General features: G+C 32.1%; 3 protein-coding genes and 2 long non-coding RNA genes across 7 annotated transcripts; 2 read left to right on the top strand and 3 right to left on the bottom strand.

The window, feature by feature from the left end:
* Positions 1 to 5,792: 5,792 nt before the first annotated feature.
* On the bottom strand, positions 5,793 to 7,745 carry LOC132707982 (cyclin-Q). Its single transcript, XM_060680037.1, has 3 exons — positions 7,483 to 7,745; positions 7,084 to 7,337; positions 5,793 to 6,091 (listed from the first exon to the last, which is right to left on the bottom strand). The coding sequence occupies exons 1-3, from the start codon at positions 7,702 to 7,704 to the stop codon at positions 5,812 to 5,814; spliced, it is 756 nt and encodes a 251-aa protein (XP_060536020.1). The 5' UTR covers positions 7,705 to 7,745; the 3' UTR covers positions 5,793 to 5,811.
* Positions 7,746 to 8,128: 383 nt separating this feature from the next.
* Positions 8,129 to 8,648, top strand: LOC132707983 (uncharacterized). Its single transcript, XR_009619802.1, has 2 exons — positions 8,129 to 8,424; positions 8,491 to 8,648. It is a non-coding gene; the product is annotated as an uncharacterized LOC132707983 (long non-coding RNA).
* Positions 8,649 to 8,776: 128 nt separating this feature from the next.
* On the bottom strand, positions 8,777 to 9,643 carry LOC132707984 (uncharacterized). The gene is made up of 3 exons (XR_009619803.1): positions 9,218 to 9,643; positions 9,070 to 9,126; positions 8,777 to 8,980 (listed from the first exon to the last, which is right to left on the bottom strand). It is a non-coding gene; the product is annotated as an uncharacterized LOC132707984 (long non-coding RNA).
* A 90-nt stretch (positions 9,644 to 9,733) lies between these two features.
* Positions 9,734 to 11,217, top strand: LOC132707980 (INO80 complex subunit B). Of its 2 annotated transcripts, none has more exons than XM_060680032.1 (2): positions 9,734 to 10,155; positions 10,254 to 11,217. In XM_060680032.1, exon 2 carries the CDS (start codon positions 10,385 to 10,387, stop codon positions 11,195 to 11,197), a length of 813 nt encoding a protein of 270 aa, XP_060536015.1. In that variant the 5' UTR covers positions 9,734 to 10,155; positions 10,254 to 10,384; the 3' UTR covers positions 11,198 to 11,217. The 2 variants fall into 2 exon arrangements, with proteins under 2 accessions (XP_060536015.1, XP_060536016.1); XM_060680033.1 differs by having other exon boundaries at positions 9,734 to 9,943.
* Positions 11,218 to 11,266: 49 nt separating this feature from the next.
* LOC132707981 (dynein light chain Tctex-type) lies at positions 11,267 to 12,042 on the bottom strand. Of its 2 annotated transcripts, none has more exons than XM_060680034.1 (2): positions 11,888 to 12,042; positions 11,267 to 11,830 (listed from the first exon to the last, which is right to left on the bottom strand). In XM_060680034.1, the coding sequence occupies exon 2, from the start codon at positions 11,807 to 11,809 to the stop codon at positions 11,447 to 11,449; it is 363 nt and encodes a 120-aa protein (XP_060536017.1). In that variant the 5' UTR covers positions 11,810 to 11,830; positions 11,888 to 12,042; the 3' UTR covers positions 11,267 to 11,446. The 2 variants fall into 2 exon arrangements, with proteins under 2 accessions (XP_060536017.1, XP_060536018.1); XM_060680035.1 differs by having other exon boundaries at positions 11,267 to 11,813; positions 11,888 to 12,007.
* Between the last annotated feature and the right edge of the window lie 34 nt (positions 12,043 to 12,076).

Below are 12,076 nucleotides of genomic sequence, written 5' to 3' on the forward strand. Positions count from 1 at the left end.
CTAATAATAACCATTGTGTTCGATTATTACCTAAAAAGAAAATAAAATGAATGAAGAACTAAAAACTCTCGAAAATCAACCCCGATTTTCTCAAACACACGGATATATTAAACTAAAATAACTTTATTAATAATGAATACACTGATTTTAAATTAACACTCTCCCTCTCATGTTAGGTTAGGTTCTATTGTACAACGTTTCCTCTTCTTCTTTTACAGTGGATAAATGACAAATAATCATAATTTCCACTTATGATGAATTGTTAGTAGAAGATATGAGATATTCAGCTGCTTTTATAATATAAATACGGATAAATAGGATAAGACAGTCTTGAAATCGCTTTGCAGTAGTAATTATTATGTGACTTGTGATTAAATTAAAAAAATCGAAATAAAATTGGTGCAAAGATTGCAAGTCTGTTTGAACACTTGCTAATCCATGCTGTACCGAGCAAGCACAATTTGGAAATATTTCAGTACTGTTAAATTATGATTTTTTTTAACATTTTTACAATATATACCTTCTAACATATACCCCACATGCAATAATTAATTACCTATTAATTGGTGTCCCCAAGTCATGGTCTGTGTGAATTTGTGAATTACGACATTTTCATAAACCCCCACACCCTTATGTTCCTAATGGATTTTAATATTATTAAAACTGAACGTATTAGATCCCATACCCAAGCGAATTGAATATCATTGAAATCGTACAAAAGTTTTCGTATTTAGGTATAAGTAAATCTGATAGGGACATCCTGTGGAGATTTCCTTGAGAAACATGTGTACCAAATTTCGTTAATTTTGCTTCAAAAATAAAGTTTGTACATCATTTTTTAAATATTGACCAGAATTTGTTTGGTCCATTAATTAATTAGTTAATTTGACGCAGCTTCCAATCCCAATCCCAAGTTAATCTCAGCTAAGTCTACATACAAGGGTATAAAAAAGCATTTTACGCGTACACTGTATATAGATAATTCGTAGCACAGAGATGCTTAGAAGTTCAGTAAAACTCTTTAAAAAGGTGTTCAAAACATCTAAACTCAGATATTTTTCTATGCTATTTTGGTTGCGACGATACACCTAACTACGTAAGTAACACGTCGTCGGTGGTATTTCCACAATTAAATGCACAGAATTATAATAACTGAAGGTTTAGAGTTAAAGCATTTCTGGAGGAGAAACAGATTGAAAATACGTTGGAGAAAGAAGTATCAAATTTTGCTGAGGAAAAAGAGAAGACAGATTTTAAAATAAGGGATGCAAAGTCAATCATAGTGCAATGTGTAAGTGACAAACACCTTGATATAATTAAAGATTCAACTTCAGAGAAGCATATGTTAAAAGCGTTAGAATATGTATTTCAAAGGAAAAGTATATTTTCGAAGTTGACTTTAAAGAAGAAGTTGCTAACAATAAAATGTAAAAGGAACGAAAAATTAGAGGATCATTTTTTGAAATTTGACTCTGTAATATGAGAATTAGAAAGTATTGGGTCAAAAATCGAAGAATCGGATAAGGTGTGCCACTTACTTTTGTCTCTTAATGAGGACTATGATCCTGTAATAACGGCGATTGAAACATTAAACACAGATGTAACAATGGATTTTGTCAAATTGAGATTGTTGGACGAAGAATTAAAAATGAAATCAAAAAATGGGAATAATATTAGAAATGATAATGAAGTTACATTCAAAACAAGCCAATATGTGTGTTATAAATGTGGCAAACAAGGTCACAAATTTTTTGAGTGTTTACAGAATAGGCATAGAGATAGAGGTAGATTTGCTACAAATTACAGAGGTTCACGTCGAGGTAATCGTAGGTATAGTGCGAATGCAAACACAAGTGAGCAGGCAAACGAACTAAAAGAAAGTGATAAACAAGTTGCATTTATTGCATTAAATAGTGTGAGCTTGAATGACAACATAAACAGTTTTATTTTGGACTCTGGAGCTACTGAACATTTAGTGACAAGTGAACTGCAAGACTATATGACAGATATACAAGATTTAAAGACAGAAATAAAAATAGGTACGGCCAAGAGTGGGGAGACGTTGGTTGCAGAGAAAAAGGGAACGCTGAGTGGTATTTGCCAAGGTAAAGAAATAAAATTAGAAGCTCTAATATTCAATGGTATGTCGCATAACTAAATTTCTGTGTCAAAATTATTAACAGAAGGTTTTAAAATAATATTTGAAACTGATAAAACAAGTAGAAAACATGCAAAAATAATACACAACAATGCTACATTTTATTGTGAAAGTTTTAATAATTTATTTTTGATTGTTATAAATTTAAAAACTGAAAATTACTATAAAGTAATAAATGATAATGCAGGAAATATTTGGCATAAGAGACTAGGACATTTAAATCGTTATGGTCTAAAACAGTTAAATTTACCGTATAGTGATGAAATTTGTAGTAATTGTGTTGAAGGTAAAAGTACTAGAAAAACTTTTTATCAATGTACTAGAAAAACTACTCGGATTGGTCAACTTATTCATACAGGTATTGCAGGGCCAGTGGCAACTCCATCTTTAGAAGGTCATATGTACTTTCAGGTTTTACTTGATGACTATTCACATTTTTTGGTAGTCAAATTGTTAAAATCTAAAGATGAGGCTGCTCAAAACGTTATTGATTTTATTAAGCTAATAAAAACACAACAGGGTCAAAAAACACAAAAAATTAGATGTGATAATGGTGGTGAATTTTCTTCAAATTATTTCAAACAGTATTGCAAAAATAAAGGTATTGAGATTGAGTATACGCTGCCATATAGCCCGCAACAGAACGGCAAGTCTGAGCGTATGAACCGAACTTTGTTAGATAAAGTAAGAACTAACTTTGCTGAAACAAATTTACCCAAAGAGTTATGGGGAGAGGCAATCTTATGTTCCGCATACGAATTAAATGGGTCACCCACAAAAGCAAATGGTGGTGTTCCTCCCTCGACAAGATGGTATCAAAATAACAATTTATCAAAATTAAGAGTTTTTGGGAGTAAGGCATGCTCAGTTGTTTTACCAAAAGCAAATAAATTAGAGAAACGTGCAAAATTGTGTATCATGACTGGATATGGTTTAAATGGATACAGGCTTTGGGATTTTGAGAGGAATGAGATTATATATTCAAGAGATGTTACATTTGATGAAAATCAGACAAATTACAATCAGTTAATCGAAGAAGTCAAAGACAAAAACATAGCGATGAAGAAAATAATAATAAGAGATGAAGAAAATTACAATAAAGAGACAGAAGCAGACGAAAATGAAGTAGGTAGAATAAATGAATCAGAAGATAATGATGGAATAGAATCAGAAAGTTTAAATGATAAAGACAGAAATGTAACAAAAACTGAGACATCAAGACATGGAAGAAAGATAAACACACCAAAACATCTTAGTGAGTATGAAATTTACTCAGCATATTGTTTGCTAACATCACAGAATGATCCAAAGAATTACGATGAGGCGATAAAAACAGTTGAATGGAAGGAAGCTATAAAAAAGGAATTACACTCGCATGAAAAAATGCAAACCTGGACTGAAATGCAATTACCAGAAGGTAAAACACCGATACAGACAAAATGGGTATTTCGAACAAAAGACGATGGCATAAAAAAGGCTAGAATAGTGGCTAGAGGTTTCCAAATTAAGGAGAAGCATCTTTATGAACCAGTTTACTCTCCTGTAGCACGTATGGCCACAATAAGAGTTTTATTCTCCATAGCATTACAGAAAGATTGGAAAATAAAACAGATAGATATTCCTACAGCTTTCTTAAATGGAAAATTAGAAACTGAGGTTTATGTATATCCACCTGAAGGTCTTCAAACAAAATCAACAGTTTTAAGATTAAATCGAGCTTTATATGGTCTCAAAGAGTCTCCAAAAGTTTGGAATGAAACTTTTAATAATTTTGCTATTGAAAACAATTTTCAGAGATCAAGACATGATTGCTGCTTGTACTGCGGTAAAAATAACTGGATATTATTATATGTAGACGACATATTAGTACTGGGAAAGAATGAAAACATTGAAGAAACAGTATTTTTACTAAAGAAACATTTTCAAGCAAAAGATATGGGAGAAGTCAAGAATTTCTTAGGGATGACAATAAACAGAAAGGAAGATCAAGGTAAACGAGAAATAAAGCAAACAAAATTTATTGAAAAACTATTGGAAAATTTTAACATGAAAGAATGTAGTGGAAAATCTATACCTATGGAAAAAGGATTTCAATCTAATGAAAATAGTGAGATTGTAAATGTTCCTTACAGGAAATTGAGCAAGGATTTATTTGTAAAACTTAGAGATAAGTGTAATATTGTATAACACTGCAATTGTTTATTCTTGTAATCACGATTTTCATTTATCCAAACATTTGTAAAACTTCAAATCGAGGAGGAGTGTTGTGATTACTTGTCATTTTATCCACTATAAAAAGAGAAGAGGAAACGGTGCAGAAAAGAACCTAACCCAACATGAGAGAGAGTGTTAATTTAAAATAAGTGTATTCGTTATTAATAAAGTTATTTTAGTTTAATACATCCGTGTGTTCATATATCCACAACAATAAGGCACTAAAGGACCTCATTTCTACGAAGTTTCCAACTATTTTTTATTTTTTCAAAAGTTTTTTTTTTCGTTTTCCGCAAAATAAAGAATCCAAATAACTTCGTTTTGAAAAATTTTGTAAGCCCTACAAGAACCGTAATTTAGATTTTCAAACTGATTCTCAAATGTTTCTTATAAGTGAAGATGTAACAAATTTGGTCGCCGGGCAAAATTAATAGGAAAATTGAAGGTGACCAAAATGCGTACTGAAATTCGTTTCAGGATTCCATTTGGCAAAATCGTTTTATTTATTGATAAAGTGCAGGGTCTTTCCAAATCTCTTACAAAATGAAGGAGAATAATTGTCACCTAATTTTCAAACGAAAATGTACAAAATTTTTTGAAATGTCGCTTCGTTTTCGAAAAAAGTTTTATTAATTACTGGTAAACTATATTTCAGAGATATTTGGTATACATAATAGTTTTGTTAATTTACTTTGTCCATTTTAAAACTTTTCAGTTAGTTCACTTGCAGAGACCCTGGTAATGAGTACCATAACTTCGCAAAAATAAATAATGTATATGGTTATTATGGTTAGAATTTTCCTCCTTGCTTTTATCAGAGAAGTTAGGAAACACTATATAAGATGTCAGGGGAACACTGAACCTTGTTTAGATAATAGTTTAATATACGAAATTTTAAGAAATTCAATTGTTTGAAATTCAAATTCTATTTTTGAGGGGATCTAACTGAGTTAGAGCAACAGTTATTTATAGAGAATGCGTGAGAAAATCTTAATTTGTTGCGAAAATAGTCCAACAAAATGCCTTACATTTTATAAACAAATAAAACGGTTTTTGGGTTTGGTATTACTTGGTAAAACTAAACTAACACTATAGTGAAAAATTTACTGGAATTCAGTCTGCATTTTTCCAAACGACGTTGCCGCTTTTTGGATGTTACAAGTTAATATGAATATATTGAAATATATACCCACAAATTGTTGGATGTCACAGAGTAGGCAGTGTCTGATTTAAAATGTATACAAATATACAACACAGGCAGAGTCAAGAAATCACATCATTGAAGATTGATTTTTCCACTCTTGAATTATAAAATTGACAAAATGACAAATTTGCTTCGTTTTAAAAATAGTTTACTAGTGTTACAGTCTAATCAATTGAAGTCTTAAAGAAAATATATTACTTCATTGATTTTACTCAAAGTTTAAATGGTTTCTATTTCATTTATCTTCTTTACTGTATGCTTCCATAATTTTTTCCAATATTTCCCAGTGTTTATCTTTCGGCAAGTCCTTAACAAAAACCTGATACCAGGCTTCGTCATCAGACTCTTCCATAAGGGGTAATTGAATTCCATAACACTGCAGTGACAGGGAAATACATGCCACTGCTATATGTTGTGCTGGATAATCCAAAATAGCTGGATCATGGTGAAAATCTTGGAGAAATGCTTGTGCTAGTTTTGCAACAGGGACTGTCTCCCATGTTTGTTTGCCTAACCTGGAATCAAATTTTTAAGGGAAACATTAATTGTTGCCTATTTTTAACAAGAACCAAACAAGTTAACTACTGTTATAGCAACACAGATGCCACTTCTTTTAAAAATATTTCAAAATATTTGATTTTGGAGTTGAAACCATAGTTCATTTTAATTCCATGAAAATTAATGTTGAAAAACACTTGTTTATTGGCGATTTTTAGAAGGTACAGGAAATCTATTACATTATTTCTGTTTATGAAAAAGTATTTATCCATTTTTAATTTAAGATTATATTTACAACTCCCATACCGCATCAACATCAACTAATAACAAAAAGCAATCATCCACTAGACAGCTTATACAATATGAGTCCGCACCTCTGTATAAGGGCGTTTTATCTGCTGATAAATAACAGTGTGAAAGCAAAAAGAGATTTGGGGAAAAGTTCCTACTTGATTAAAAGGATTGCGGTCAAGCAAGTAAAATGTTTACTTTCTATGAACTGTCCCTACTATTTTAGTATGACTTCAATAACAGTATTAGTTTTGCGGTTCGGTACCTGGTGCCTTATAGTATAATATTGAATACCTTAATGATATTATCGGATATTATTACTTCCATCAAAAAGGTTTGTGTCCTAAAATATGCATTTATAGTTGTTAATCATAATATCTTCTACAATAGGGGAAAATATTTACAATTACATTTACAATATTAACTCTGTAAGTGTTCTTTTTTCCTAATGTTAAAAATTAGTTCCACAATTGTATCCTTATGCTCCAAGCTCAACTTAATGACTTCAATGAATGAAATGAATACAAAACCTAACGTGTTCTAGCTGATGTTAAAAATTAATTTAATAGTCTTTTGTAATAAATAAAATACACCACAGATACATAAACATGAACAAATAATGAACTACAGCACATTTTAATTTGGTTAAGTCTTTAAAGAATTAATTAATTAAATTTTTAGAAATTATACATTTATATTTGTCAAATTTTGCACTCACCATCCTTCCATGCTTTTAAGATAGTGCAACATATACTTATGTGGATGTGTAGTGCCAACCTCAAATTTTAACACTCTCATAATTAACAATTCGGCTTGGACAATTGCGTCCCGCATATTCCAATACTCGTCTCCAATCTCGAGAGGGCTACTTCCGCGATGCAGAGTGTTATGAGCTACATTGATTATGTCCCTGATTTTTAAAGGGTCATCCTTAACTTTGCCAGCAAGATATAATGATGAGGCTGCAATAAGCTTGAAAGGAAGAATTAAAATTTAAGTTCATTTGACGTGTACAAAACTTACAGCTGAAACACTACATAAGAAAATAAAAGTTCATATGAACATATATCATAAGAAGCAAATAACATTGTTTTTTCTGACAGGTGCAATAACTTACAAATGTGTCATAACATGAATGGTCAAGTTCTTTAAAAAATCGATGCATAATCATACAAGCTGTGGCTAGAGTAAGAGGTTGTCCATTTAGTTTAATTCCACATTCAAAAATAAATCTTGCTGCTGTGAATCCGTTATTAAAATCCAGTTGTTTGTAATCTAGTGGTACTACTCTTCGAGACTTTTCTCGCTGCAGCTCCATTACATCTATTACGTCTTTCATTACGGCCGACTTAAATTTTTTCGAAAAGAGGAAATATCGAATATGCTATATACTTTAAAATACAGTTTAACCAAAAACCAACGTTCACTGCACAGGTACCATGCTCTAAGCTGTTTTATCTACTTAAATAGAAACAAAACATTCTTCTTTTCTTCATTTATACGACTTACAAGGACTATTCGACCAACAATTCCCTAAACAAAACTAGTTCTAATTCTTCTTAAGTATTATAATAACAAAGGGTGCAAGATAATTCGCAGCACATCTCTTAAGCAAATGCCAGGAATAATAAACCGATAAGATAATTAGTTCTGCTAGCAAATAATTATGACCGACCGCAAACGGTAATGGTCGCATTCAGCGGGCGTAGCAAAACGCTCCCGATACGTAGCGGTAGCTATTGGCAACGTGTAGGTATGTAGAGGTTATGGTGTCTTATTTTTGTTTGGGTGTTGATTTTTAGATTTAGATTTTTCTGGAAGGTATATCTTTTTCAGTGTTTGTGTGTAGTGCTGCTGATTTAACATGTGTTAATAAAGTGGAAACATCTTTGTACTCTAGGACCTACTACATCAGAAATTAGTAGAAAGGATGTTATGTACATTTTAATAGAAAACGAAATGACGGAGGATAATTTAATCAAATGGCTTTGGAATTAGCAGAACCAATTCGAATATTTGAGGATAATGAAGGTGTCCGATACCAAAGAATTGCAAGACTGTAAGGAATTATGGAGGGAACTTATTCTTAAAATATTCTCGAGGTCTACATTTGTAAACTTTTTAGGATTTATCACATCCAGCGCGTTTCAGAGCAGCGAGATATTTGATGTTTAGAAAATGATCTACCACACCTGGAAGTGGATATTGCAGATGAGGTTGGAAATGAGGAAAGCAACCAAATAGCAAATATGCCCTTATAACAAATAAAAATATGTTTTCGAATTATTGCTCTTTTTTTTTGTAATTCACATAAGTGTAAAATTTTATTTCTTTCCTCCTGGATTTTCTTACTTCTTTGGAGTGGTATCCATCTATGAAGTCACTGGGATAGCGGGTGGGTCCTTATTTTTGGCAAGGGGCACCATTGTAGAGGTATTAGGTTAAGGAGGTTAACGGTTTTGTCCTCCCTATGTATTTCATCAATCTGGTGATAATATTCCTAGTAAATTATACCCCTTCCAGGTTTCCCTAGATTGTCTTTGGTGCCTGTGTAGATTTTTTTCAAGTTTCTCCATATCCTGTCCAATATTTCTTCGGTTCAGTGAAAATACATTCTGCAAATAACTTAAAATTGCATCTCTATTTCATGTGAGTGTAATTTGGTTTAAAAAAAGTTTGCCGTTTGTTTGAAAAAAAGACATACCTTCATACGATCTTCGAAAATTCGTGGGGTTTTCGAAAAAACTTCCCCGTTGGGACCCTTAAAAAAATTATTGTAAATTTTATAAATACGAATAATAACATACATAATAACAAATAACAAATTTATTATGTTGGAATTTTGTACCCACCATCACTGTCCAATACACCCTAACCAAATTCCTCTTTCAAGATGAAATTCTGCCAATACCGATCGCTTCGCTACTGCCACCTAGCAAAAATAAACTTGCTACTAAAAATGGCGTCCACCCCACAACATGGATTTGTAGTGCAACATGCACCGGACGTTTCAGCCATGGCTATGTAAATTCAAATGTCCAATCGCTACCGCTACGTATCGGGAGGGCTTTGCTACGTCCGCTGAATGCGACCAATGAAGTGTACGTTACTACGGTGCACTAAGTCTAAAAATTTGGTATTAGTTACCTTGTTTTGTAAAATAAAGTTTGATATTGAAAGATTATTTTTCCCAAATTTTTTGTTGCCTTTTTATAAAATATATAGTTTTATTGTTTACTACCAGACTGATGAATTTTATTCAACTTCGTTATTTATACTGCTTAATGACGTAAAAACATCATTGTGGAAAAGAATCTAACTAGGCAGGGTGACCACTATCCAAAATTCATATGAAAATATTGCTTTAGTAGGATGATATACAATATGTAGAAAATTATTGAAAATCAAAATAACATAATATCTAAGGACTATTATCCCAAGATACAAATAACGTATGAAACTTGTTTAAAGGATATCAGGTGACGTCACTGCAGCAAAATTATCTAAGAGCAGCACCGCATGGTGCTTTCGAAGAAATAAATCGCTGAAGTCACTATCCTTTCCTAGATGACTTAAAAGTAAGTTACTTTTGCAAATGGTGAACACAGCGTAGCCCGTCAATTTGAAGTGCAACAATGACGATACAAAAAAAAACTTACGACATTCGTGTAGCTGTAATCTGAGTATTCTGTACTATGTTTCCTACCGTACAGACCACTATTAAGTTGTAATATTTTGTGCTTACTGTATGGACACTATATCATGGTTCACTGCGGTGAGCTAATAATCGGTAATAGAAAATAACATTCAACGAAGTGTTTATTCATCGGTCAACCCGACTTCTATTTTTTTTTATTAATCAGTAAGATCGCTTCTTTGGTTTTGTAGGTGGAATTCGGTTAATGTTTACCGTCCCTGACCAACGAGTGAATTTGTTTGTCGTTAAACTTGACATAATAGATATTATTTATTTATGTTTAACACTTCAATTTTTAATTGAAACAAAATATTTCCGTTAAATGGATCCAGACGAAAACACTACTAAAAAAACTACTTGTAATAATAAGAAAGGTAAATCAAAAAAGAATAAAATGGCTGCTACTGATGAAGAATCCATTCCGAATGAGCTCTTGATTGTGGACGAAAATAGTTCAGGCTCAAAAAGTGCCAAGGTTCCTATAAGTAAACCAACGAGCTCCACAGGCGTCACAAACAATCTTAACAAAAAAAGGAAAAAACGAGATAGTGGATCAAGTGATGAAGAACGTTGGCTTACAGCTATTGAATCTGGCAAATTGGAAGATGTTGACGATGAACTAAAAAAAATTAAGCGAAAAGATCCAGCTTTAATGACTGCTAGGCAGAGAGCCATGTATGACAGAGGTGTAGATGGTAATACTTCTACAACATTGATGTCATTACCAACAGGATATAAAGAAAAGGTGATGACAGCTGAGGCCATTCAAAAAGCAGCTATTAAATCATTGAAAAGAAAGCAACTGGCTGATGAAAAACGAGAAAAGGACAAAAAGAAAACAATGGAAAGGTTATTAAAAAAACAAGATTCTAAAGCAGCCAAACAAGCTAAAACAAAAGTAATACGTTCTAGCATTCCAACCCTACTTTATAAACAAAGTTTAAAGTCAACAATTCTAGCAGTACCTATTGGTGTAGATTATCCCATAATTTCTCAGGTTGCACCTGAACTTAAAAAAATTGTGTTTTGTACTATGAATTGTGGAAATGTGAAAAAGTACTGTTGTTCAAAAACTGGAGCACCATTGTGTAGTTTTGAATGCTACAAGAAAAATATTTCAAGTAGAGTAATTTAAACAAATTTTTAAATAATAATTCAGAAATGTGTTTTTTTAAATCTCTGCTGATATTAAAATAAACTACTATTAATTTTGCACATTTTATTGCATAAGAACATACCCATTAAAGATTTAAAATAATAAAATTTAATTTTGTTTCTGTGGTCCAGTGCAATCAAAACACTGTTTTGTCAAAATTTGAATATTTGGGGACATATTTTTTTAAATCTCGCCTCAAAAGGAAGTCTTAAAAGATATATTTAAACTCTAAATAGCAAGTCCATAGACTGACACAATGCAAAACATGGTTTTATTTTCCCAGCGAACGGTGCAACTCCCATCAGTATTGTTATCCCAATAACAGGAACTGGCAGTATGCAAGCCCGCTCCATTTTTTTGCATAATAATGCAAGTAACAATGTACTTGTATGGCTTCATAAGTTTAGTAAGTTCAGAAGTACATGCTTCAACAACTGCTGTGGTCCAATTGTTTACTTTTGAGTTTTGATAACTATTTCCTCCTATCACAGTCTCGATGGCTTCTTTAATAATTTTGCTAATATCATCAACCACAAATTGCGTCTCTTCTTGTAAATCTTGTTGCAGAGTGTCTTGAGTATTCTTTTCCATTTCTCTTTTAAACCAAGTAAACTGTTAAAAACAATAATTTGCAAATTTATTTTGTAGCAAGTGCTCACTAACACATACCAATTCAATTGTTTATTTTTGCACCTAAGATGGATAATAGCGACTTCTTGGCTTAGTTAGGTGATTGACTGCTGCCATAACAGAAAAGTGAGAACACTTCTTCTTTCGGGCTTAGAGAAGCTAAGAACCCGAATTAATTTGAGTAGGGACCACAGATAAAGTCAGCTTAAATCCAATTATTGTTGGTTT

The sequence above is a fragment of the Cylas formicarius genome, unplaced genomic scaffold (genome assembly GCF_029955315.1).
Source record: "Cylas formicarius isolate icCylForm1 unplaced genomic scaffold, icCylForm1.1 PGA_scaffold_10__41_contigs__length_53128322, whole genome shotgun sequence".
Lineage (NCBI taxonomy): Eukaryota > Metazoa > Arthropoda > Insecta > Coleoptera > Brentidae > Cylas > Cylas formicarius.

Excerpts from the sequence above, each read along its gene's own strand:
- LOC132707982 (XM_060680037.1), bottom strand. The coding sequence starts at position 7,704 with ATGAAAGACGTAATAGATGTAATGGAGCTGCAGCGAGAAAAGTCTCGA. Across the intron at positions 7,338-7,482 it reads ATTCATGTTATGACACATTT|CTTATTGCAGCCTCATCATT; the intron begins GTAAGTTATTGC and ends CTTCCTTTCAAG. Across the intron at positions 6,092-7,083 it reads CTTAAAAGCATGGAAGGATG|GTTAGGCAAACAAACATGGG; the intron begins GTGAGTGCAAAA and ends ATTTGATTCCAG.
- LOC132707980 (XM_060680032.1), top strand. The coding sequence starts at position 10,385 with ATGGATCCAGACGAAAACACTACTAAAAAAACTACTTGTAATAATAAG.
- LOC132707981 (XM_060680034.1), bottom strand. The coding sequence starts at position 11,809 with ATGGAAAAGAATACTCAAGACACTCTGCAACAAGATTTACAAGAAGAG.